The 23,259-nt window shown below is 42.9% G+C and overlaps 3 protein-coding genes across 3 annotated transcripts; all 3 read right to left on the minus strand.

The window, feature by feature from the left end:
• Positions 1-7,380: 7,380 nt before the first annotated feature.
• LOC122406400 (ATP-dependent RNA helicase DHH1-like) lies at positions 7,381-8,416 on the minus strand. The gene is made up of 3 exons (XM_043411825.1): positions 8,354-8,416; positions 8,157-8,238; positions 7,381-7,978 (listed from the first exon to the last, which is right to left on the minus strand). The coding sequence occupies exons 1-3, from the start codon at positions 8,363-8,365 to the stop codon at positions 7,587-7,589; spliced, it is 486 nt and encodes a 161-aa protein (XP_043267760.1). The 5' UTR covers positions 8,366-8,416; the 3' UTR covers positions 7,381-7,586.
• Positions 8,417-9,163: 747 nt separating this feature from the next.
• On the minus strand, positions 9,164-15,703 carry LOC122407236 (mediator of RNA polymerase II transcription subunit 15-like). The gene is made up of 8 exons (XM_043413311.1): positions 15,698-15,703; positions 15,226-15,312; positions 12,211-12,340; positions 11,403-11,741; positions 11,033-11,321; positions 10,568-10,882; positions 10,149-10,478; positions 9,164-10,031 (listed from the first exon to the last, which is right to left on the minus strand). The coding sequence occupies exons 1-8, from the start codon at positions 15,701-15,703 to the stop codon at positions 9,545-9,547; spliced, it is 1,983 nt and encodes a 660-aa protein (XP_043269246.1). The 3' UTR covers positions 9,164-9,544.
• A 2,901-nt stretch (positions 15,704-18,604) lies between these two features.
• On the minus strand, positions 18,605-22,094 carry LOC122405915 (uncharacterized). Its single transcript, XM_043410991.1, has 3 exons — positions 22,014-22,094; positions 21,081-21,189; positions 18,605-20,027 (listed from the first exon to the last, which is right to left on the minus strand). The coding sequence occupies exons 1-3, from the start codon at positions 22,026-22,028 to the stop codon at positions 18,958-18,960; spliced, it is 1,194 nt and encodes a 397-aa protein (XP_043266926.1). The 5' UTR covers positions 22,029-22,094; the 3' UTR covers positions 18,605-18,957.
• Between the last annotated feature and the right edge of the window lie 1,165 nt (positions 22,095-23,259).

A 23,259-nucleotide genomic window follows, 5' to 3' on the forward strand; every position in this document is an offset into this window, starting at 1 on the left:
AAAAATTTGAGCATTCGGGAGATCAAATATTGCACGACGACAGGTCAATTTTTTAAGGAAGTTCACGCGAATCTAATGAAAATCGAAAATCCCAACTTTAAGAAATGAAATTTGAAAATATGCTAGAAACATGCAGCGTGCATCAATTCCCCGAATTATTATAGGATCTACCGTCTATAGTTGTCGAGAAAACAATTTACGAAAATCACATTTTTTTAAGGGTCATACACAGGCTCTTATGGCAGGCACATTTCCTGTGCTCTACCATTTGGATTTAATGAAATAGAATCCTCCCAACCTTAAAGAGCCAAAAACGAGAATAAGAAAACAGAATATTTTTAAATATCAATGATGTCTCGAGAAAGGCTTGTTACCGGTGAAAATCAATTGGGAATGGAAATAGAAAAACACTTATTTGAGGTTAACGAGTAATAATGGCACAAACGGTGGGAGGTTTGACAACACCATGAGCCAGCTGGTTTAAAATATAGATATGCAAACGCATATAAATAGAAAATGGCTGCTGTCAGATTTTGCTTGACGATTTTACTACGAAAGTATTTTAACCGCTGTCATTATGTTCAAAATTAATCAGTCTCGTCAAATAAGTTACACATAATTTTAATAATTGGGAGAATAAATTTTAATCGTTTCTTTGATCATGAGAAGAATAAAAAAGTCCAGTTGCTTTTTTGAGTCACAAGTAACGCACGATCTTCCTTAACTCAAATTATTTCGTACCCAAAAACAATGGAGTTGAAAAAATCCGCAATTCAACCAGGCCGCAGGTTTGAACTGCTTCGGATTTCTTTCGCCGTATTTTAGTGGCGGAGCGAAAAAAATTCCAGATCGTTATTGAACCGGTTTTGCGATTTGCGGGTGAAGCATAAATGAGGAAGTACATAAATGCTCCAAACTCCTCGTATGCATACTTGACTGCATGTGCGTGCGTTTAGTAGATGGAAGAAGCAGGAATTTGTTGAAAGAAGAACGCGCGATGCCTCTCGTCTTACAATGGCTGACTCCGTAAGGCAAAAATCATAAAGTTAGGGACGCGCTATAGAGATCGCTCGCGGGCTCAACGTTCGAGGGTTCACGGGTTTGCTCCTCTTTCGGGGTGGTTGGGGAGGCTACCGACCTTTTACGATCCGTGATTCCTGAGGGATGAGCAATGCAGCTGTCACGAGGATCAAGCACTGATTGGCCGTAAACGCTCGTCGGCCATGCTGAATTTTTCCGGTCTAACTTCTTTCCACAATGGACATATTCCATGTGATATCTTTCATTGATCTCTTTTAAAACTTTCAACAAAAGAGCTCCGGTTCGTATGCTGAATAAATCGATGGAATTGCTTCGATTAAAATTAACATTAAATTCCTCGATCTGCTCCGAAAAAAATCAAACTTTTTATTGTACTTGGATGCACGATTCTACTCATTCGAATGACCCCACAAAAAATCTTCGCATCCGTTTTCGTTGTTGCGAACGGAAGTGAAACTAAAGACCCGTCGGTGTCGAAATTTCCCAGTCCGTTTCACCGCATCCGAGTTTTCCTCGATCTTCGAATAATCTTACGACGCACCCATTCGCCAGTGTTTCCAACAACCAAATAATCTTGCTGATCCTCTCGAGAGACTTCGTCACGATGATCCCGATAAGAAAAGCACGAGGGCTGGATAGAACCCGTGGAAAAACAGAACCCACGACCGAGAAGCACGATATACATCGCTTTTCGATGTTATTGAAACAAATCCTGGCGTATATTGCTGTTGATGCAGCACGAGTGGTAGGGATAAATGGCTCCGAACCCAAATCACTCTACATATACACACGCAGCAGTGGAGCACGGTGTGACTGTGGGACGAGAGGGTTACGGGGATTTGGACCGCACCGCTGTCGCCGCGTGCGCTGGGCCACCCTCAGGATTAAGGACAATTATTGGAATCAGACATCGCAGCGATAGACCGCAACCAGATTCACACGCTTTCGATCCGTCAGCGATTTTCCGACCTCGTAAAACGGCGAGGATCAACATTCGTTTCGATTTCCTTCATTCTCTTGGTGAACTCCCGGTCTTCGAATACTTTTCACGAGAAAAGTTTTACTTTGTGAATTCCGTTTTGAAGGAGTCGCTCGAAATTTCGTTGAATTAGAAAAAATAAAATGAAAAAAGGGCCGCTGACTATGGAAGTATCATTTTTGTTTTGGTTTTTCAACATTCGAGACAGTTGAACGGAGATTTATCGATAAAACAAAAAAAGGAAGGGAAAGAATTGCATTATTCCATGAAATGTTCATCGCGGCTCAAGAATTTTCGACTGATTTCAACTGAACCATGGTATTATTGCGATCGGTATTGTTAGAGAGTTTGTAGTCAGCTGCGAATGGTTCAACGACCGTTCAATTAAATTATATAAGAGAATAAAGTAGAATCGTGCGTTGAGGCCTTTCGTCGGAGAATCCGGTCTTTCCAAGTGGCGTACTATAAAGAAACGAGAGACCCGGTCGCAATCGATATCACAATTGCGAAACGCGTGTGATAGGCGTTTGTAACGAGAGACGTACACAAACCTCGGTACAAACTCGTTCGAGCTATCGCTACAGGCACGCACTTGCTTATTAGAAATTCCTCTCGTTTCGTTAGAAGCGAGTTCGTGCTACGTAATAGCACGTAATGTCTGATCCGTTCCTCAAACAGTTCATACTTTCTTCGTTAATCACTCAATCGTAATTGAATTACGAGAACTATTACAGCGAGACGAACTTGTTAAAGGCTCGTAAGTAAAGTCGTTATACCGGTACATCGAGCTCGCAGAATTTAAGTCAGTATAACTGCGTTAAAAACACGTTAATAATAATCTTTGTACTCGTCGTTAGAATCGCAGCCTCAAGGCGGAATGACTTCCTGCAGAATCGTTTTTCAACATCTCCCATCGACTCGAATCCTATTGTTTAAACATGAAAAAAGGAATTTGGAGAAACATGAAATTGGATTTGAAAAAGTTCGGCCGTTCGATGACTAGTCAAGTTTGCAACTATTTATGTTGATTAATTTGAAGTCTAAATTATTAATGAAATTAATAAACCCTTACATTGAGAATATTTCTATCGCAAGAACGTAATAAAATGCTTCAAAAAAATCATAAAAGGTAAAATTCAACTTGACTAGTCAATGATTGAGTCCAACATTTTAAATATACGTGACCTAGGGAACATTTTTATCGCTCGAAAGAAAGTTTATATCGGTATAATGGCACCGAGGAAAAAAAGGTCAATTCATTTAAAAAAGCTAAACTACTAGAGGGAAAGTACGTGAGTCAGTCTCAAAAATAAATTTGATGAAATTTCCGCGATTCACGAATTTGCCCGAAGTTCAATCAGCTGTTACCGCAGCAGCCCAACGTAATGACTGACATCCATTTTCGACACGTCAAAAACTAAAGTTTTTTCATGTTTTCTTCCTTAAAAGCCCCGTAAGGTAATGTTTTTTTTAAAAGAAATGGAATCTGTGATAAATTTTCTTCACGATACAAACTTTTCCGATGCTCGAACACCGTACAATTTTTTCACAATAAATATTATTGTGAGTTCTCCAACAAGGTACCGTGTTAAAGACTCAAAATTGTAATGAAAATAATTCAAAATTTTGCCCCCTAAGAAGCCCCCCGGAACTGTGTTTATCGCTGTCAGGCGACCTTAAGTTATCATTCACCACAAAAAAAGTGGACCTCCACCGTACTTTGTCGAACGGCCGCGAACTACTTTAAAATGAATAAGAAATTAGCGAGATTTTCGCAATCATCGAGGCTCAAAACTCCACGAATCATTTGAGCCATGACGAAGGAACGATTCCCGATAAAACGGTGCACAGCAGCAACGTGACAAGCACCGCGACCGGGGCGAGAACATTGCCAAAAGGTTTCGATGTTTGTCGCGTAAACGCGAGCACCCTTTTTTCCGCATGTGGTCCACGGGTCGGACGCACCGGCGTCCCGGTACCCCGAGCCACACCGGTGGCTTGTTATAACTCCGATAATTATGTTACCAATGCGTCGAAGGACAAAGAGCCCTTGAATCTCCACACTCGTACATACAGCTATGTGTGTTCCGACGAGCGAGGACGAGAAAGCAGAGATCTCCTTGTCGCTCTAATACGTCGACGTATATGCGTGCTTGCATCGTGTAGCCGTCCAGCTGCCGGTAATCCTCCCTTTGTAACTTGCTTCCACGAGCGCCGAATGCGCCAATGGCGCGATCCCGGCCATTTTTCAGAGCGAAAAAGTCACAGATGAACGAAAATGTATAAAAATTTTGTATTCTGAGGGTGCAGCGAACGAAGGAGAAAATATAAGCAGGAAAACAAGCTCTTTTGGCCTTCGCACTTGGCGATTTTCTCCAAAATTTCTTTTTTTCGGTCCCAAAAAAATCAGGAAACGAACAATTTTAAAACGAGCCCTCAACGTCCCATTCGAACGAGTTTCTCCAATCAATACAATCGAATCGACAAATTTTTTTAGGCTCATCCGCAGCGGAGAATGAGCCCGATAAATCAATTTCCAAATGGAGGAAAAAATAATAAAAATCATGCCTCCTGAATACGCGAAAGGGCACGAGAGGAAAACTGCTTGCCTCCGCCAATGGAAGGCGGTTGATGTCACCGTGGTCGTGCCCTCGTGGATAATAGAGTCCGCGACTTTAATGGACTCGCTAATCCTCTTCCCCGTTTGCTGGTGAAGACATCGAATACATGTGCCACGCAGGCATACACGCACCGAGCCTCATATACGTGTATACTTATTATGGTCACTGTCATGTGTGCTCCGGAGCGTACCTAGAGGTACATTGATGTGCACGAAATAATCGTTTTGGCATGAGGGCAACGGGGGGAGGTGACTGCACTCTGCTATGCGGCAAAGAGCCAGTTTGGGGGATGAAACGCCCGAGTTTCCTGGTGAACGAAAGCCAGACCGAAACGTTGAGGGAGAGAGGAAAGCCTGACAACGTGAAATCCTCGGATTACATGGGGCCTTCGTACTCGGTTTGACCCTCTGCACTTTCCATTCATTTGCCAACACTGATTTTTCAAATTTTTTACAAATCCAGTATCCCGAGCGTTTTCCTTTCGACAGAAACCCGATAATTATCAATAACGATCGATAACAATAAGTAATCAATGACAACAAATATTTTTTAAATATCACAATTTTCACGTATTTCCTGAATAAAGTTTTTCGACTAGCGAAATATTGCTCAACGAGCACTGGACCAGAGAAAGTGTCACTTCGGAACTTGAAGAATTTGAAAAATCAAGATCTCGAAGACTGAATTGCTGGAAGAATTTCAACCGAAAATCCCCCTATAAAAATATGTTTATGCATGGACTCGGCATACACATAAAAGGAAGGGATGATGCCAGTACGATTCGTATCTGTGAAAGGGCGTAGCATCGATATACCTATATAGGTAGGAGCAGGACTTAGCACGAGGCTGAGATACGCCCCTTGTGTGCAACCACTGGTGCGATGATACCTTGATTTCTCAAGTGACGAGTTACGGGGGGCGCCCCCTCGTATTTTCTCTGTGTTCGTATGTGTGCTCATTATTGTATCAGCCCGCCAATCTCCAAATTTTCTCGTGTCATATGACAGGATTTATGGGCTTCTCGTGCTTTTTCAAACCAGCAGAAAAAGGACTTGAATGATGAACGGTCGGAATAATCAAATTGTTGGTAAATAGCAAGGCGAGAGGAGAGTGAAACACTTTCGATTGCTGCTCGACGACGGTACGATTTTATCTTGATAAAATTGGAGCGTTTTAACTTCATTTTATCACGTGTGTTTATGAATCTAAATTAGAATTGTAACGAAGCAATTTCTTCGATGATTGTAAGTCTTGCTAGTTAATAAATAAGCTTCGTGACCCTCGTTATACCTTTGAATGGGGCAAACTGACTGTTCGAGTTACCGGAAATAGTGGCTGGAAAGCAGGTTGTGCTACGAGTCGATCGCAATTTTTGTCGATATAAATCTACGCGCACGGAGGCTTTTCTGAACAAGCGTAAGAACGTAAGCACGTATCGAGAAGGCAGACTCGTCCACCTGCATGAACCTTAAGCTACAGCTGTATAATCAGGAGCACATGCACGATAAATGCATACTAGATCTCCCCTCTCGAGAGAAGCATTCACTCGTGAAAGCAGCGATCGTGATCCCTGCGAGAAAAACCATTTGAGAAAGCAGAGTCGAAAAAATTCTGAATACTCGTTTGCCAGCGCTGAAAATCCGTTGTGGGAGAAGCAGGAGACGGGGAATCTTGTTTTTAAATGGTTTATTCAAATAATTGCAAATAAGACATTCGCGATTGACGGGAATATGGTTTTGAAAAACTGGACCTGCACAGGCCTGAGTCAAGGGCGATCGAGGCACATCCAGTTGACTTTTCGCGAGGTAATTCTTGATCTTGATGCAGGATTGGGTTGAAACGTCAATCAGCTTGACTCGTAACTTTTTTTGAAAAAGGAGTGAGGACGAGGACAGTAAAAAAATTTCTTATTCGTGAGGGGATGGAATATCGTTGACGACGAAGTGGCAACTTTAGAATTCACGGTGGGCACGTTCGTGTAATTATTATTACGTCAATACAACGTTGGAGGAAAAGACGAAACGATGAAAAACGAATTGGTTTTCTCCCTCCAAAGTCAAATGTCACAGAATATTATCGTTGAATTTGCACTCGACTTTTCCATTCACATTTTGTTTATTAAGGCAGATCATGCCCGTAAGATCGTGTTTTATGGGTGTCTAAATTCGGTCGATTTCACTTCCTGATTGACGATATTACAACTCTAAATTAGTGTCAGAGAGTTATTAATTCAAAATTTGAAATAAATTTTTTCAACTTATTTTTTGGCGAATGAAATTGCAAGCCATCAATTAATCGGGGATCCATCGCTGACTGAACCCCAAATTTCATTCGTCCCCGGCGAAAAAACTACAGTTTTTTATGTTAAAAATCGCCTTAGCAAAGAATAAACATAAAGGAAAATGGATCAAGAAAAAATGATCAATAAAAAAACAGAAGGCCATATGACAGGAATGGCCCGAGCCAAGAAGAAACAAAATGCTGAAATGAGCAAATGCGAGGTTACGAGTGCTCATTTCACCAATTTCGTTCAATCTTTAACGCAACATATTTTTGTCACTAGTAAGACAATCGTCTCGAATTTCTTTCCCAGGCCTTCATTATATACTCCATTGTTACTGTGTACTTTTTTTATAAACTTCGTAAGAAGCGTTCATTCGTTATACGGAAAGATAAACGATTTTTTTCGCGCATAGTCCCTAAAACCCTGTGTATTTTTCTTCATATTCAAACACGTTTATCTAAATAACCAATAAGACGAAGCCTTTAAAATTTGATGTGCTCGTCGGTCGACTACCCATTGAAACTCTGTGTGAATATCAAGACTTTTTAAACAAAAACATTTCGTGCATGAGCTACCTTAATGTTCACCATCAGATCAAAATTCCTTGCATATGCTTCGTGACAGGAACTTTCTCTGTTTTTCTCTTCCCTACGACGAAATCTTAACCTTGATACTGTCCCTGATTGTACTGAGGCTGTTGCCCTTGGGGCTGTTGGTACTGAGGTTGTCCCTGAGGCTGTCCCTGAGGTCGATACTGAGCCGCGGCTTGGTTTTGGTACGACGGCTGTTGAGGAGGGTTCCCGAACTGCACTTGAGGTCGATAGCCACCACCCTGAGTCTGGGCCTGGGTCTGGACTTGGGGATTGCCCTGAGGTGCTGCACCGAAGTTTGGTGGCGGTGGAGCTGGGATGTTGACGACGGGATCGCGGGCCTGTTGGAACTGCAACAGTTGCTTGATCTGGGCCGGGGCTTGAGAATAGGGCCGGTACTGCGGAACTGGCTCTTGAGGGGGTTGTTGTTGTTGGCGCGTTTGTCTCCTCACACGAAGAGGTTCTGAAAAAACTCTCCATTATTTGACGACAAAGGGTGGGAAAATGTCGTTTATCGATGAAACAAACTGCCGGCGAGCTTCGATTCTTCGATTCATCGAGCAAAGGGACATTTTCGTTTTACTTTGCGGGTTCGAGAGTTCAACCACATTTTTCGATAAAAACTAGCGATAAAAGCTCACCGGATAGATGTTCTTGGAGCAATCCGTCATAGTCCTGGACGAGATCACTGGCGCACATTGGTGCAAGGACGCACATTAAAATCTGCGGAATGGACAAAAGTTCGATCGAATACCCAAATACATTCGCAGTTCGGAGAAGAAAAGATATATGCAGAAAAAAAGAGAGAAGCCGCGATAATAAAACGGAGTGAACTTACAAAAAATTTCATGGCGATGCGAGAAGCTCGATCGAGTTTGCAGTATGAATGTGCGCGAACTGGCGCCCAATTCGCGACTCACATCTATATGTGCGTTCGAGCAGCTTTCATGCTTCGCTGGCTACGAAATTTTTAGCAGTTTGTCCCCACGCGACCCCTTTTCTGTGGATATTGATACGCGTATGGGGATATACGTATTAAGCAGACAGTTACGTGATTGTGGGTCAGTAGCATTGATTGGAAGGGGTTTATTGTGTGTGCGTGAGGTCCCTACCCTTGTTTTCTGCCGAGCGAGGAAGTGATACGCGAAGAGAAGGCATAAAAAAGCTAATAAATAAAATTGCGTCAGGGTAAGTTAGGAAAAAAGGCACGTGAGTCGGGGGCTATTGAATTTCGTTTGAAATGTTGAAGTTTCTCTCGTGTTTAATGCTCGATTTTCATCCGAGGCGATCTGTTCGCCACAGAGACTTGTGGCGAACACAATCAGCATTCGCGTTACAATAAATATCAATAGAAATCGTTCGATCGATGTTTGTATTGAGCTGACCGTGTTAGAAATGAGATACGATCAGTTGAGAGCGTAACAAGCATCGGGCGGAGAAACAGAAGGCTTCCGAGCGCAGGGATATACTCGAATTTCTGACACGCCCATTTGCATATGCAGGAAATCGATCCATGCACGCGTTACGCTCGATTCACTTTCTTCCGCGTAACACGTATCTCGTTATAATCCTTCGACGCTCGTTCGCATGCTCCGCAAACGAGTAGGAAAATTAGGAACGAAAATAACCATTCTCGACACTGGACGCGTTGTTTTTTTAGAAATATATTTATTACAAACGTATTACGTGGTATAAAAAATAAACTTTCTTTCAATACATATCACATTGCGTGCTCATATCGACCTCTGTACCAACCGAATCACTATGACGGTCTGGGAATTATTGATTTGGACAAAATGGTGGAGGGGTCCGCACGAAATGGCGCGAGGTCAGTGATCTTTGAATTTAGTTTCCGTTCACCTCGCTCTCCGAAGTTCTGAGTCACAGCGGCTGTCCGGTGGCCTTCGCGCGGTACTTCAATCCGATCTCTCCCCTCCCTGGTCACCAAAATATCAGACCTTCTCTGGATCTTGATGCTGAAGTTGGATGTCATCAAGGGACGTCCAACGTAAAATCACTGAGAACGTTCTCAGTACTGATTCTCAGTCACTGGACGCACGTTGTTCTGGGCCTGGGCGTAGCCTCCTGGAGGCTGAGCATAGGATGGCTGACCTTGAGGTTGAGGGTACGAGGGCTGAGCCTGAGCTCGATAGGGAGCTGGCTGCTGGGGCTGTCGGTACTGGGGAGCTTGAGGCTGTTGGTACTGCGGAGCCTGGGGCGCTTGGACGCGTTCAGGAACGTAGGGTTTATCAAGACGATAAGATATCTGATTGGCGATTATGTTGTAAGGAGTTTGGGATTGGAACTGCAGGATTTTCTGTATCGAGGCTGGAACGCTGCTCGAGTATTGTGGCTGCGGCTCCGGAGGCGGTTGGGATATCCTCTGGTACTGGGGCTGCTGGGCTTGTGGACTCGGTTGTCGTTGCTGTTGATGTTGCTGATACGGAGCTTGACGCTTTTGTCTAGAGGGCGCGTGTCCCGGCTGGCCGCCTTGGGCTGCCAGTAAATTTTCGTACCTGAGACAAAATCACAATTATTTGGACCTTGATCTCGCAAGATAGTGCGACGAAATGTTCTTCCAATTATTCCTGTCCGATAGCCAGTTGATGTCGAGATCGTCCTCGCGGACTCACCTAAATTTCTCGGGGATGCTATTGACGTAGGGTATTTGAGCCTGGAACTTCAAAAGTTGTTGCAACTGCGACGGGAGGTTGGTCGAGTACTGAGGTTGAGGCTCCGGTGGTGGTTGCGAGATTCTCTGGTACTGAGGCTGCTGTCTGGCTGGTTGTTGCTGGGCTTGCTGTTGTTGCGGGTGCTGTCGGTACTGGCGGATTTGGGACTGCTGCTGTGGCGCCTGCCTTTTTTCCCTCGGATGAGGCTGTCTTCGAATCGGTTCTGCTTGTTTTGGAATTTGGTAGGTGATTTCCTGCTTTTGTTCTTGCCCAGCGGCCAAAGCGTCGTATCTGCGAGGAATAATCACCCATTGGGTAAATTCTTGATGAGCTCAAACGTGCCGGACTCTACTCGAGGCTCAGAAACTCGATGGTCATACCTCCATTGCTCGGGGATGTGATTGACGTAGGGAATCTGAGACTGGAACTTCAGAAGCTCCTGAATCCTGGAAGGAACGCTCGTCGAATAGTGTGGCTGCGGCTCCGCGGGGGCCTGGGCAACGCGTTGCGGCTGTTGGTGAGCTTGGCGCTGATGAGTCTGACGCTTGCTCCGGGATGGACCTCTCGACTTGCCGCGATACTGGCTGCGGTACTGGTTCTGCTCGTTCGGTTGGTGACGAGCCTTCTGCGCTCTGGGCTCGTATTCTTGCTGGGGCGCTGGCGCCGGGGCGGGCTGAGCGTTGATGGCATCGTATCTGCAAATGGTGACGGCATTATTTATCGAAACTGAGTGTTTTGGAACTCTCTCTCGGAGCTGGGGGCCTCTAAATACGTTTTTCCTCCCCAATTAAGCAAATTCTCCTTTTTCCGACTTCTCCGCATGCAGACTCGGTACTAAATGTTACCTGTACTGCTCGGGGATGATGTTCAAATAGGGTATTTGCTGCTGGAATTGAAGCAACTGTTTGATCGAGGGCGGAGCGTTCTCGTAGGGCCTGTAATTCGGCGGGACTTGAGGTTGTTGCGCAGGTTGGGCGGCAGGCGCATGCTGACGTTGAGCCTGCCGGTGCCGCGGAGCTGGAGCTTGTTGGGGGACGGCGTCGTGGGGCACGAACGCATTGTGAGTGGGTTGAAGGGCATGCTGGGGTGGATGTTGCGGCGCGCTGTGATAAGACTTCCAATTGACGCTCAAGCCTGCGGGGATAAATCGGGTCAACGCGTTTCCGAGGGTCTGATCGAAGCTGATAAGGCAATCGTGGCGAATCGCTCACTCACCGCTCGGATCACGGTACTGCAGAGCCCTTCCTCGCCCCTGTTCAGCCTCGTAGGGTCGCTGAATGACGGACTGGGGTCCTGCTTCTGCCGCTTGAGCCTGATAGCGGGCATTCGCGTCAGTGGGTCCTTGGATCCTGAAATCAGCGTTGGAATCGGTCGCTCCTTGAATCTGGAAATTGGCGTTTCCGTCAGTCGCACCCTGGATGTGGAAATTGGCATTTCCGTCGGAAGCACCGTGAATCTGGAAATCCGCGTTCCCGTCCGATGCACCGACGATCTTGAAGTCGCTGTTCCCGTCCGAAGCACCTTGGATCGAAAAATCTCCAGCTCCAAGAGACGCTTGCGTAAAGAAAAAAACGAACACGCGTTATCCAACGGAATGTTGAATTAGTCCCGTCGACTGGCGCCGTTCAAACGATTATATTGGCGCCGATACAACAAAAAGTTTAATGGAACTCGCGTTTTCCTTTCACGTGAAAGGAAACTTTGTGCACGAGTATCCTGCAAAGGCGCTCGCGATCCTTATCACTGAGCCAAGAACGTATTAATTCAACTCTCCACAACGAAATCCCGCCCGAAAGGACATTACTTCCCTTCAAACAACTTTTTTCATTGACAAACGAACACATTTTGGCCTGAGCCTATAAACAATTGTAAAACTCGTTATACGCGAATGAAAAAATTTATTTTTCAACATCAACATCACTGTGGTCGTCGCTACAATGCCGTTTTTCTTGACCTTTATTTTTCACGTCTACATACAACCGATTTTGTCCTTTATCCCTTTTTATTCAAACATTTTTTATACCTCTCTGGTCCTCGTACTCGATGCCTTTCTCCTGACTGTACTTGAGCCCCTGGGCACGTCGGTTACCGTCAGTTGGTCCACTGATGGAGAACTGGGCTGAGCACAACGGCAGTAACACCAAGAATATTATCTGTGGATAGATGCACCGGATATTTAACGGTTGCAAAATGAATTGTGGATTGAGCGAGGAAGATTGAAGCTTCTAGTGAATTTTCAAAGTTCATTCATTCAAATTGAACGAATTTTTGAAGCTCCGTCGATTCGCTCGGTGCTCACGAAACTGCTTTTAATCAAAAGTCGATCACTTTCTGAGAGGGAAAAGATCGATCGATAAGCCAAAGTTAGCAAAGTCCCAACAGTGAGTACACCAAATTTTCTTACAATTCTGCCACGCACGGTCGATTGTTAATTAAACTCGTAGCAGCATGAGCTTATCGACTGTAAAATCAAGTTGGATACTCGTAGCAGGACAGGCACATGAATTAACGCGTTATCTTATGATAGGCTTCCACGACTTAATCGTTCGAGCGTGTAAGTTTTCCCAGACGATTTACCATTTACCACCGATCAAGTTTATGGAAGAGAAAGTTTTTGCTCTCGGACGAACTCCCCTACAACAAGTTCGTGACTGAGCGTGGGCGATATATATGTATGTCTAGTCCCATTTCTGGATTCTACTTTTACTCCATGCGCGCACTCGAAGTTTATCGATGAAGTTTGTAGGACGTAAAAGATCCATCGATCGTTCGCTTATCCCGAACTCAAGATGGCATTTACAAGAAAGGTGAAAATTTCATGGTACTTTACAATCAATTAATAGCCCGATGCGAGTCTTACGAGGCTGTTCAAAACTTTATGGATGTTCGAACTGTTCGATTGCGGACGACGTGCATCGTGCTTGGGATTGAATATTATTCTTTCTGCAAATGGCGTAGCAGCCCATTTCGATCTTCGTGTAATAATGAAGGTGTCTTACACGGAGAAAACGAATTCGTTTTGTATAGTGAGGAATATATATTATTTTTCAAAAATTTTCAAACTATTTACGCACCGATTACAAACAGCATGGTATTTATTGAATTTTACAATTTTTCGTCCCTTAAATTCTAAACAGCCTTATGTCGATAGCAAAAAGTGATGCACGTAAGAAATTGATTAAGTTTTGTTTTCGAGTGTTATTCGTCGTATGTCAGACCAGCACTTACTGATAAGTGGAAATGCATTGAAAATCACAAATTTTGACTGCCAGCATAGTCAATTCTATGATGAATACACGAATATACACCGAATAAGTGTGACATTTTACGATGCATATAGTTTTTTTTAGGGTTGCCCGAACATACTTAACAATATAAACATTTCAAGTGACTGAAAAACATTTTTTACTATGCTTATAGAGAAAAATGAACCTGTGTATTTTTAATAAAAGGCTTAACAATATAAAGATTTCAAGTGACTGAAAACATTTTTTACTATGCTTATAGAGAAAAACGCTCCTGAGTATTTTGAATAAAAGGTATGGCTATTCGTCTTTTTACTATGGTGGATAGAACAATTCTTATTACTGCTCTTCGAATTAATGCTGCAATCCAGTACGACTGTCCCCGAGACATTATATTCCTAGTACTTTCCTCTAGGAATAGATTTTGTATGATTTTTTATTTTGTATGATTTCGTATGAAGTTATTATAATTTTTTTCTGATTCATGATTCCCGATTTCATGATTTGTACGATTTCGTAACTTTGTATGATTTTTTATTTTGTGTGATTCGGCTTGATGTGTGATACTCTGCTTATGCTATAGTTTTTTCTCCATGCCATTCTTCTCACCAATTGCATTGTTTTGCTCTTTACCGCACATCGTACTTCATATTATTTATTTTTTTATATTCTCCTAGTAATTTAGTTATACTTATTCTGTAATATCACGCATTGCCCAAAAGTTTTACTGAGGTATTATAATTAAATATGAAATCAAATCAAATAAAATCTAGAATTTTCGGCCTCGTTTTCTCCGTGCAGGCTTGTTCTTCATCGGCAAGTTCGTGTTGTGTCGTTATTGAGAATGAACCTCTTGGAGAGGTGAATGTCGGTGGTTACTAGGATCTGACATTTGAAAATGAAGCGTCTCATCTCTACGGGAGCGCTTGTAGCGAGCTCCGGAGATCGAGATTAAGCTACTGGAAAGGCAACAATGTCGGATTCGTACACGGTGCATCGAGAACGAAACACCGACGTTTACAGGAAACCGGCGTATGAAGCGCTCTACTGCTGGAATTACGTGAGGGAATAGAAAGTCAGGCACGAATTCAACACTGGCCTCTGAGACCGGCGAGTCCTTAAAAAATGTTATCCATCGGAATACCCGGAACGCCGTAAATCGAATAGAAAACAAATTTATTTCTCGCGTGATCCAAAAAATAAAGATCCAACAGGTTCCTACTTATATCAAAGAATTGAAAAATTACGATTCGAATGGATGGAAAAATCAACATTGGCCCGTTTCAATGAAAACGAATAAATCTCCCAGCGGAAGTGGAACAGCGATTGGTATGGTGAGCGCAGAAAATGAATTTTGAAAATTAATATCGACAGTAATCGCTTTCTTTATGAACGTCCTAAAAATCAATCTAACGAACCGGTGAGCTGACAGTTTTCTCGCAATTCATATTTTTCCAAATACCCAAGCACACTCGGCACTAAAACTGTGGCTTGTGTTGCATTATAGAAAAAATTTTACCGAGTTGACAATGAAAGATCTTTTATTTCCACACGCACATACACTCACGCAATGATATTCGAGGCTCGAACTTGTGTTTGCTTTGGAGAAAAATCGTGATGCGTATCGAGATAAACGTTTCCGCAGTGATCGTAATTCCACAGGAATTCGTAACGAAAATAATGCGAAATTAAATCGTACGTCAGTCGCCATTTTTCACCACTCTGAGCTGATAATAGTACGTTGCAATAATTAGTGAAAATTAGCTTGAACCGTAACGAGTTCGATCACTTACCTGTAATCTCGTCATGACGACGAGCCAATGCCTTGTCATGTTCGAGGGTTGAGTGTTTCTGAGGCGGGCGCGCGCCTCTCGGAACAACTTTATAGTGAGCCAGTCCGAACCTCACAGCTCTCTATTAAACTCGCCAAACTCGCGCGTTGCAACGCGCAAAAAGCCACCACCTCTATTTCATCGCATACATGTTCATATACGTCGCTTACAATCACCCGGTTGAGTGTGAACCAGAAATTTCTCGATGCTTTTTAACATTCGAATTCAATGACATTCTCACTCGTAAGGTTTCAAGATTTCATGGAAAGAAATAACACGCGCCAACACACTGTTTCAAAGAGTTATGAAAAAAATCCTACGTCAGCGAAAGCATTATAAAAACGTTGCCGAAAAGCTGGACAAATGAAAGTTTCAAATGAATTTTTTCATCTTTTTTGTTTCTTACAAGTGCACTCAAAGTCCAACTTTTCACCTGCATGGCATCATAAATGATAAAAACGAAAAAATACAATAGATAATTCGTTGTATTTTCAAAACAACGATAAAACACAAGGTAAAACTGTCATTTAAGTTAGTTTATGCACGAAACGATTTTATTAAGAAAATCTTGAAATTTGCACAGAGTTTAAATGGGTACTCGACTGACACGCGTATCAAATTTTAATGGGTTCGTCTTATTGACTATTGAGATAAACGTGTTTAAATATGAAGAAAAATGTGCAGGGTTACAGAGACTATATGCTTAAAAAGTCGTCTATCTTTCCATACAACGAATGAACACTTCTTACGAAGTCTATGAAAAAGTACACAATAACAATCGAGCATATCATGAAGGTTTAGAAAAGAATTCGAGACGATTCTCTTACTAGAAATAAAGATATATTTTGTTAAAGATTGAACGTAATTGTTAATGAGCACTCGTATAACCTCACATTTGCTTATTTCGGCATTTCATTTCTTCTTCTTGTGTTTATCCTTTGCTCTCTCTAATGCCATTTTTAACGTAAAAAACTGTAGTATTTTCGCCAGGGACGAATGAAATTTCGGGTTCAATCAGTGATGGATCCCCGATTAATTGATGGCTTGTAATTTTATTCGCTAAAAGATAAGTTAAAAAAGTGTATTCACAATTTCGAATGAGCAACTCTGACATTAATTTAAAGTGATAATATCTTCAATTAGGAAGTAAAAATCGATCCAATTTAGACACCCATAAAATACGATCCTTCGGGCATAATCTACCTTAAAGAATCTTCGAAGCTCCATTCAGACTAGCGGTTGGAAAAAGCTCATCATAAAAAAATGGGCTTTCGGGACTGGATAAATGAGATTGTTGGATACGCACCTCGTTCATTTCCTCGATCGCTTGAGTTCACGGATCCAGTTAACGGAGCGATGAAAAAAGAAGTTAGTAGATTAAACGAGTATAACCTACTTGGCAAAGTGGATCTAAAGCACACGTGGAGCGATCCAGACGGTGTCTGTCGCTGCGTTTTCGGAGAGTTTGACCGAACGAGAAATGCTCCGTATACGGTGAGCATTTATATGGTAATCGTATATCAGTTAAAACCGGGAAAACTTATTCGTAGCGATACGGAGTTTTTCTCCGATGTTTTTGGGTTCGACGGACTCGATTGCGCAACGTCGCTGCCAGCTCGTTTTTCCGTTCTTTATGTTCCCTTTTGAGTGATTCGCACGAGGCTGATCTATTCCATTGAGAGATCGATCAGATTCCTGTTACGGTAAAAGTGTCGTAACTTTTATCGTTGCAGCAAACAATCATCGCTCGGTAGTTGTTGTTCTAGCAAAATAATTACGAATTTCATTCATCTGAGATAACAGAAGTAACAATTTGTCAGTGAATAAAATAGCAGCGGACACGGAAAAGTGAAATCATTTTTCCCCCGCATCCCACTCCTTGGAACGAATCCACATAAATGGAAGCACGGGGACACAAAATTTCATCGATTTTTTCCCAAAAATGCACGCTTCCTAATTCGACAATTCCGTTTCGATAAATGACCAATTCGCACGAAAATCGTAGCTCGATCGTTCGCAAAGTTTCGTAAATTAACGAAACTCATTTTCGTTCGACGTTGCTGCACATTCTCAGATAATTATAGCATTTTGACACCCATCGACACACATACTCGACAGCTCAAAGAGTCACGTGCGCCCTACGAATATTTTCGCAGTCAGTAATAAGAATATCAGAATCATGTAACGAGGCAGCACTTAAATAAACTTTATTTTTATTCATCATATTCGTACGGAGGCGAGAGAGTCTTCGTACCAGTAACATTGCCATAACCTGCAATTTATCTCCAGCCGGAAAATTGCTCCTTTTCCGTCCTCTTTTTTCCTCCGCGTCGACTAAAGTGCTATAAAAAGTGTCTGTTAGTTGAACATTCGCGGTGTTCGGGTGCGTATATTCTCGGGATAGCGGAATGTATCCGATACGAGACGTATTCCATCCGTCCTCTCACTTTCTGCATGCGCGAAAGTCCACTGCCCGTGTCAGCCTCGTTACAATGCTTCCTGGGAACTCGCTACTTAACGAGAACTACTTTTCAATTATACGAGCGGCGATAGCGCGTGATTCGCTGGAAAAAATCAACGTAATCCTGATGAGCTAGGCTAATTAATTTATCCTCTGATTTTGACGAAGCTTTTCCGGTACTCGCAGAGAGACTTTTATGAAAATTAATGGAACGAGGAAGTGGCGGCCTTCTGCGTGCTTTTTCATCGACGATAATCGAAAATTCATTAAATTCTTTTCAATTGCGTTGAATTGCATGTTCGAATTAATGATTCCAATGAGAATTTTTTTGGAGTTTCCATCCGATTAGTGCAACGATAAATTGTTTGTGGCTTTTATTAAATTTCGATTAAAAATCAGTGAGCCGATTCGATTGGCCTCCCGGGAGATTGATTTTCTTCGGTATCGCCTGGGAGTATGGCGCTCAAAGGAATAAAAGTATGTCGGTGTATGCCGGTAAAAGTGCACGCGTATGTCCGGGAATAAATAAACTTCGTAGCAAAGCAGCGAGGCGTGCACCTCATCGAAGGCCACGGGAGTGGATCGGCCGCGCGCGGCGAACGTAAAAGTTGCAAGTCTTCCTGATCCTCGAGGAAAGTAATTCTGTTGAGAACGGAGTGAAAACCAATCGAATAATGGCGCGAGACGTTGCACGCACAATGCACATGTAAATATAACTCGATGAAAAATAAAAAGTTGAGAAGAGCAAAGAGAACGAAGGGGGAAATGGCTTTTTTCTTGAAGCTGGTAATCACCGCTCGATTTCCACTTCCGTCGAAGCGTAACTGAAACGATAAATACCTTAATAGTTGATAAAATAACCGCTGAAACACACGAACATCAATGAAACATGTTTATTTGTTTATGAATTACGTCATTTTACACAATTCTTAAAGGAAGCATAAAAAACTCGATACAAAGTAACTGCCATCGTGGTTTTCGTATCTGGAATAAAAAAAAGCACTGCGCGTAGAGCTGAAAAACACTCGTTCTGAACAGTAAAACGTTCTAAAATAATATTGCACTCTGAAGATTCATGAATTTGTCGTTATTTTGTGAATTCGAATAATAATTGTGATGAAAGTACTCTCTGGAACAGCACCACCCGAATAATACTGCCGTAAATAATGAACTCTGGTTCGTAAAAGTGTATGTACATATTATAAAAATCTATACCGCTCGCCACGAGAGTTCTAATAGCCTTTCTCGTGATTTTTCTGGTCCTTAATGACCTCGGGGCTGTCGTAAATTTGTCCGTCGGTTTTGAGGAAGTAAATTTTGCTGGGGTATTGCTTGGCGAGTTTGGCGCTCTCCGGCAGAGGTTTCGGGATGAAAAGTTGTTTTGGCCGGTAGATAATGTGATTGGCGATGACGTTGTAGGGGAGCTGAGCTTGGTAGCTCAGCAGTTGTTGGATGGCCATTGGCATGTCGTGCTCGGAGTGGGATTCGGAAGTGGGTTTGACCGAGTCGAATTCTTTGTACTGCTTGGACTGTGAGATTGGTTTGTTATGTTGAGGGCCTGGGGATGCTTGTTTGTTGAATTGTCCGAAAGGCGAATGGATCTGGGAATTTTGACTGTTCTGTTGCGAGTACTGGGATTGCGAGTCGAAATCGCGGTTTCGATGCTGCGCGAAGTGAGCTTGACCTTCGGAAGTCTTTCGGTTGAACTGCTGGTGCTGTGCGACTTGCTTGTAAGCTTGATATTCGAGCTTTTCGCGAGGCTGCGCCCCGATCACGCTCCCGTAAGGCAGGGCCGTCGATCTCTGGCTCAGTCTCTCTTCGTCCGCGTATTTTATTCCAGCCTTTGGCGGGACTCTGCCGACCTGGCCGCCGCTGTAGTATTGCTCGGCGTCCGGCTGGTGCCCGGCGGCACGATAGTTCACAGCGGAAGCAAAATACTCACGTTCCAATTGATGAGTCGGCGCCGCGGCCCCGTACTGGCCGTTCTTCTCCTGGGGAACCAACGCTGAAACGGCCGTTGGAATAACCGCCTGGTAGAAAAACGCTCCAGGATCGACGTAGGGACCTTGGTGATTGTAGGACTCGACGATCAGCTTTTTAATGTGACTCGGGACCGATGAGTACGGCTGATATTGCGGCTCAATTTGCACCGGAGCTTGGACCACTTGGCCTTGCTGCTGCTGCTTCGGTCCATAGTTCGGCTGGCCCGTTCCCGCTTCCGCGCGTTCAAGTCTCCTCGATGACTCGAGATGAGATCTCCACTGGTTTTGGGGCGCGTACAGCTTCCAGTCGACCTTTGAACCTTCGTCGATTCATTGATTATTCACACGCGTTTTTCATGCATTCGTTTCTTTTAAGGTTGTCGCTAAAGCTTTTTAGAGGGTGGGGATAAGAGACGAAGCACTTATGCTAATACACTTGGTGACGTCAGCAATGCCAGCTTTAGATACTGAGTGATTACTATTCACTCGGATGAACGATGCGAATATTTTCAAATGTGTGCATGATAATATGAATTATTATTCAGAAATACGCTTATTTTAAACACTCAAGCTTGATAAAACATTTATTCTCGGTTATTGAAAATTGCGTTGTGGAATAAAGACAAAGTTTGACAACGTTGCGTAATTTCTTCGTACTCGGCTGCTGGGTTGGATGCAGTGAGCCCTATGCCTCTGTGTACGCGTTACTTGTTTCGCCCGGCGTTTTTGGAGTTTATTATTTCAACGACTGCCTGTCAAAGAATTTCTCTCGTTGCTCTCGTAGTTGCAACGTTACCGCATTTCTACACCGCGGCCTCAGTTAACCCGATATGATCGTGATGCAGTCACATATTTTCGGTGGTTTCCTGTCTTTCAAGTCGGTAAACTATCTACACTTTTCAGCAAAATCATTCTATGCATCGTTCTGATACGAACTGTCGTTTTTCAAATGAATTTCTTCATTGAAGAGCAAAAAAGTGTGAAGGTAACGATTTCTTTCCGTTCAATCGGTGCAATGAAATGACGTTTTTACTCAACTTCGACATTTAATTACTCCAAAATTAGTTCGGTTACGTCAGTTTTCCTTGAAACGGTACATTCAGGAGATATTCATCAACGAATAGAAACATTTTTATAGAGATCTATTGACCTCGAAAATGTTAAGCAACAACCTTAATTTGATCGATATTTACTCAAACACTTCGATTTAATCTTATTTTCTGTGAAGCTCAATGAGAAACGATAATTTGTGGTTAGTATCCTGAAAGAATTTTATGCCTTTTTCAACTGCAACAAGGACGTTTTTTCACAACTATTCGTTCATTTTCTCATCGATTCGATTGCGTCTGCCAATTAATTCGAAAAAATCTCACCTTCTGGGTTGCTGTACTGGATCTGACTCTGCGGTGCTCGTGACGGCCGATCTTTCGCTTCGTCAGCCGGTTGCGCCAAGCACGTTGACACCACCGTGAGAAGTAGAACCTTGAATCAAACAAAGTGTCGTACAGTAAAGGTTGCATCGATGCTGAAACGAGCAAACATCTTTGCATGTAACATTAGAAAGTTTATCCTCGGATGGAGCTTCTTCTCATTTGATGTATTAACGATTGTGGGTACTCGATGCACGAGACTTGGAATGCTTCGTAAATCGAGAATGCACGAAGTTAATCATTATTTTTATCGATTGATTGCGGGATTTTTAGTCACGAGAAAATGGCATGGAACTCGTTATACCGGTATTCATGTAACCGTTCCCATTCGTTTAGAAAAAAAAATCGAAATATATTTTGCGATTCTTCTCAACGTGGATCGCAGCTAAGGAGATTCCTACGAAATCGTTGAAGAATTTTCCTCCACGAAAATGAAATTGAAAACATGGAGAATTTTTATTTTTATTTTTATTTAAATCCCATTGAAAATCTCGCGAAAATTTCCTTTGGCCACTGAGTAATATTTATTGCGAAAAATGTGTGAATGTCTTGAGCATTGGTCACTCGATCGGGGAGTTTTCTTTTTAAAGTGAGGAAACTTCGATTCCGATCTAAGCGAAATTTTGACGACGCACAACAATGGAAAAGAAATGTCGATGCACACGAATTTCGGATAGAAAAATCTGAGGATTCTTGCGTAATCGCGATCGAACTTGCCGCGTCAAATGTTGACAGAATGAAAATGAAATCGCGGATTTCGGATCACGGTAACTGTTTCTCAAAAGTCAAATTTCACGAATTCGTTGATAAAACTGAGCCCGAGGACGAACAGAACCGCACTTGGAACAATGGAGAATCGTAAGTGCGAATGCTCACTGTCAATATCGTCATAGCTCGCTGTCGATGTACTCGTCGGCGATGGATGTGCTGGTGGGTTAAGTTGAAATCTGCCGTCGGAGGACGCGGTGACTTCTATATAGACCCCACCGAGTCAGCTCGATGTAATTGGCCAAAGGCAGTATCGCAAAACGGCTCGTCGGTGGTTTGCCACTTTTAGAATCACTCGCCTTCTCTAACGAGGCAAACCGGGCACGGCCCTGCAGGTATTATTACACGGAATGAGACAAAAAGAGGAGGAAAATTGGAGAAAATGCGATGGAGACGAAGAAACGGAGGAAGAAAGAGCAGCGCGAGAGGGGCGAAGGGGGAGGCAGGCGAAGAGATCTCACTGCTCCATGGAATGTGTTCTCGTTGGCGTAACGCCCGTTCCATAGAATGCCAGGAAGCTGTGTGGATGCAATTCCCCTGCCCTCGGGGATCAGCGAAAATAGTCACTAAAAGCCCGCAACTCTGTAAACTTTATTTATGGCTGTGTATTAGTTCGCCAATTTTCCTAATAGCCCAATCCTACATATCTCGAAAAATATATATACACCGAACAAATATTCCAGTCCGAGCCTCATTCGAATCGGTTTAATGCACAGTACAGATATCCTTTTTTTTATCGTCCCTCCAACGCTACACGCGGAACCTGTGGATGAACGATGGTGAAATCGTCATTATACGCCTTGCGAATAACGGCCACGAATGTATCGTGCGCGATTCATAAGAATAAAAGCGAAGAAAAATTGGCTCACTTATAATACGTTGCGAGCAGAAACAAACGAAACTCGTAGAAATTCGCTTTTGTCCTATGGATTTTAGTGACTCTCAGTTTCGTTCTTACAGTTACGTGCACATCGCGAACGTCGCGGTCCGAATAGCGCACGGCCTTGGCTTCCATTTTCCCAGGTCGAGTGAACAATGACGGCGAAATATTGAGAAAAAACGTCGTTTTGCCAGTCCCCATCGCCCAAGCTTCACTTCTAATTTCTTTTAGTTAGAACTATTTTCGACTACGCTCGTTCTGACAAACTTCCAACAAAAAATCTACATTAATTAATAACTCGGCCAAGAATTTATGGCATGCATGCTTTATGATTTCCTAGTGTTGCAAATTTACCATCAACAATTACGCAGTGGCAGTTGCATATCGCAGAAATTAGGATTTTTATGATTTTTTTTTTTATTCAATATTCGTATTGACTTTTCTAGGGTTTGGGATCCTTCGATTTATCGTATT

This window comes from Venturia canescens, chromosome 2 (assembly GCF_019457755.1).
Source record: "Venturia canescens isolate UGA chromosome 2, ASM1945775v1, whole genome shotgun sequence".
Taxonomy (NCBI): domain Eukaryota; kingdom Metazoa; phylum Arthropoda; class Insecta; order Hymenoptera; family Ichneumonidae; genus Venturia; species Venturia canescens.

Excerpts from the sequence above, each read along its gene's own strand:
- LOC122405915 (XM_043410991.1), bottom strand. Across the intron at positions 20,028-21,080 it reads CCAGTACAGCAACCCAGAAG|GTTCAAAGGTCGACTGGAAG; the intron begins GTGAGATTTTTT and ends GAATCGACGAAG.
- LOC122406400 (XM_043411825.1), bottom strand. Across the intron at positions 7,979-8,156 it reads GCTCCAAGAACATCTATCCG|AACCTCTTCGTGTGAGGAGA; the intron begins GTGAGCTTTTAT and ends GAGTTTTTTCAG.
- LOC122407236 (XM_043413311.1), bottom strand. Across the intron at positions 11,742-12,210 it reads CGAGTACGAGGACCAGAGAG|CGTCTCTTGGAGCTGGAGAT; the intron begins GTATAAAAAATG and ends TCTTTACGCAAG. Across the intron at positions 10,479-10,567 it reads CACATCCCCGAGCAATGGAG|ATACGACGCTTTGGCCGCTG; the intron begins GTATGACCATCG and ends TATTCCTCGCAG.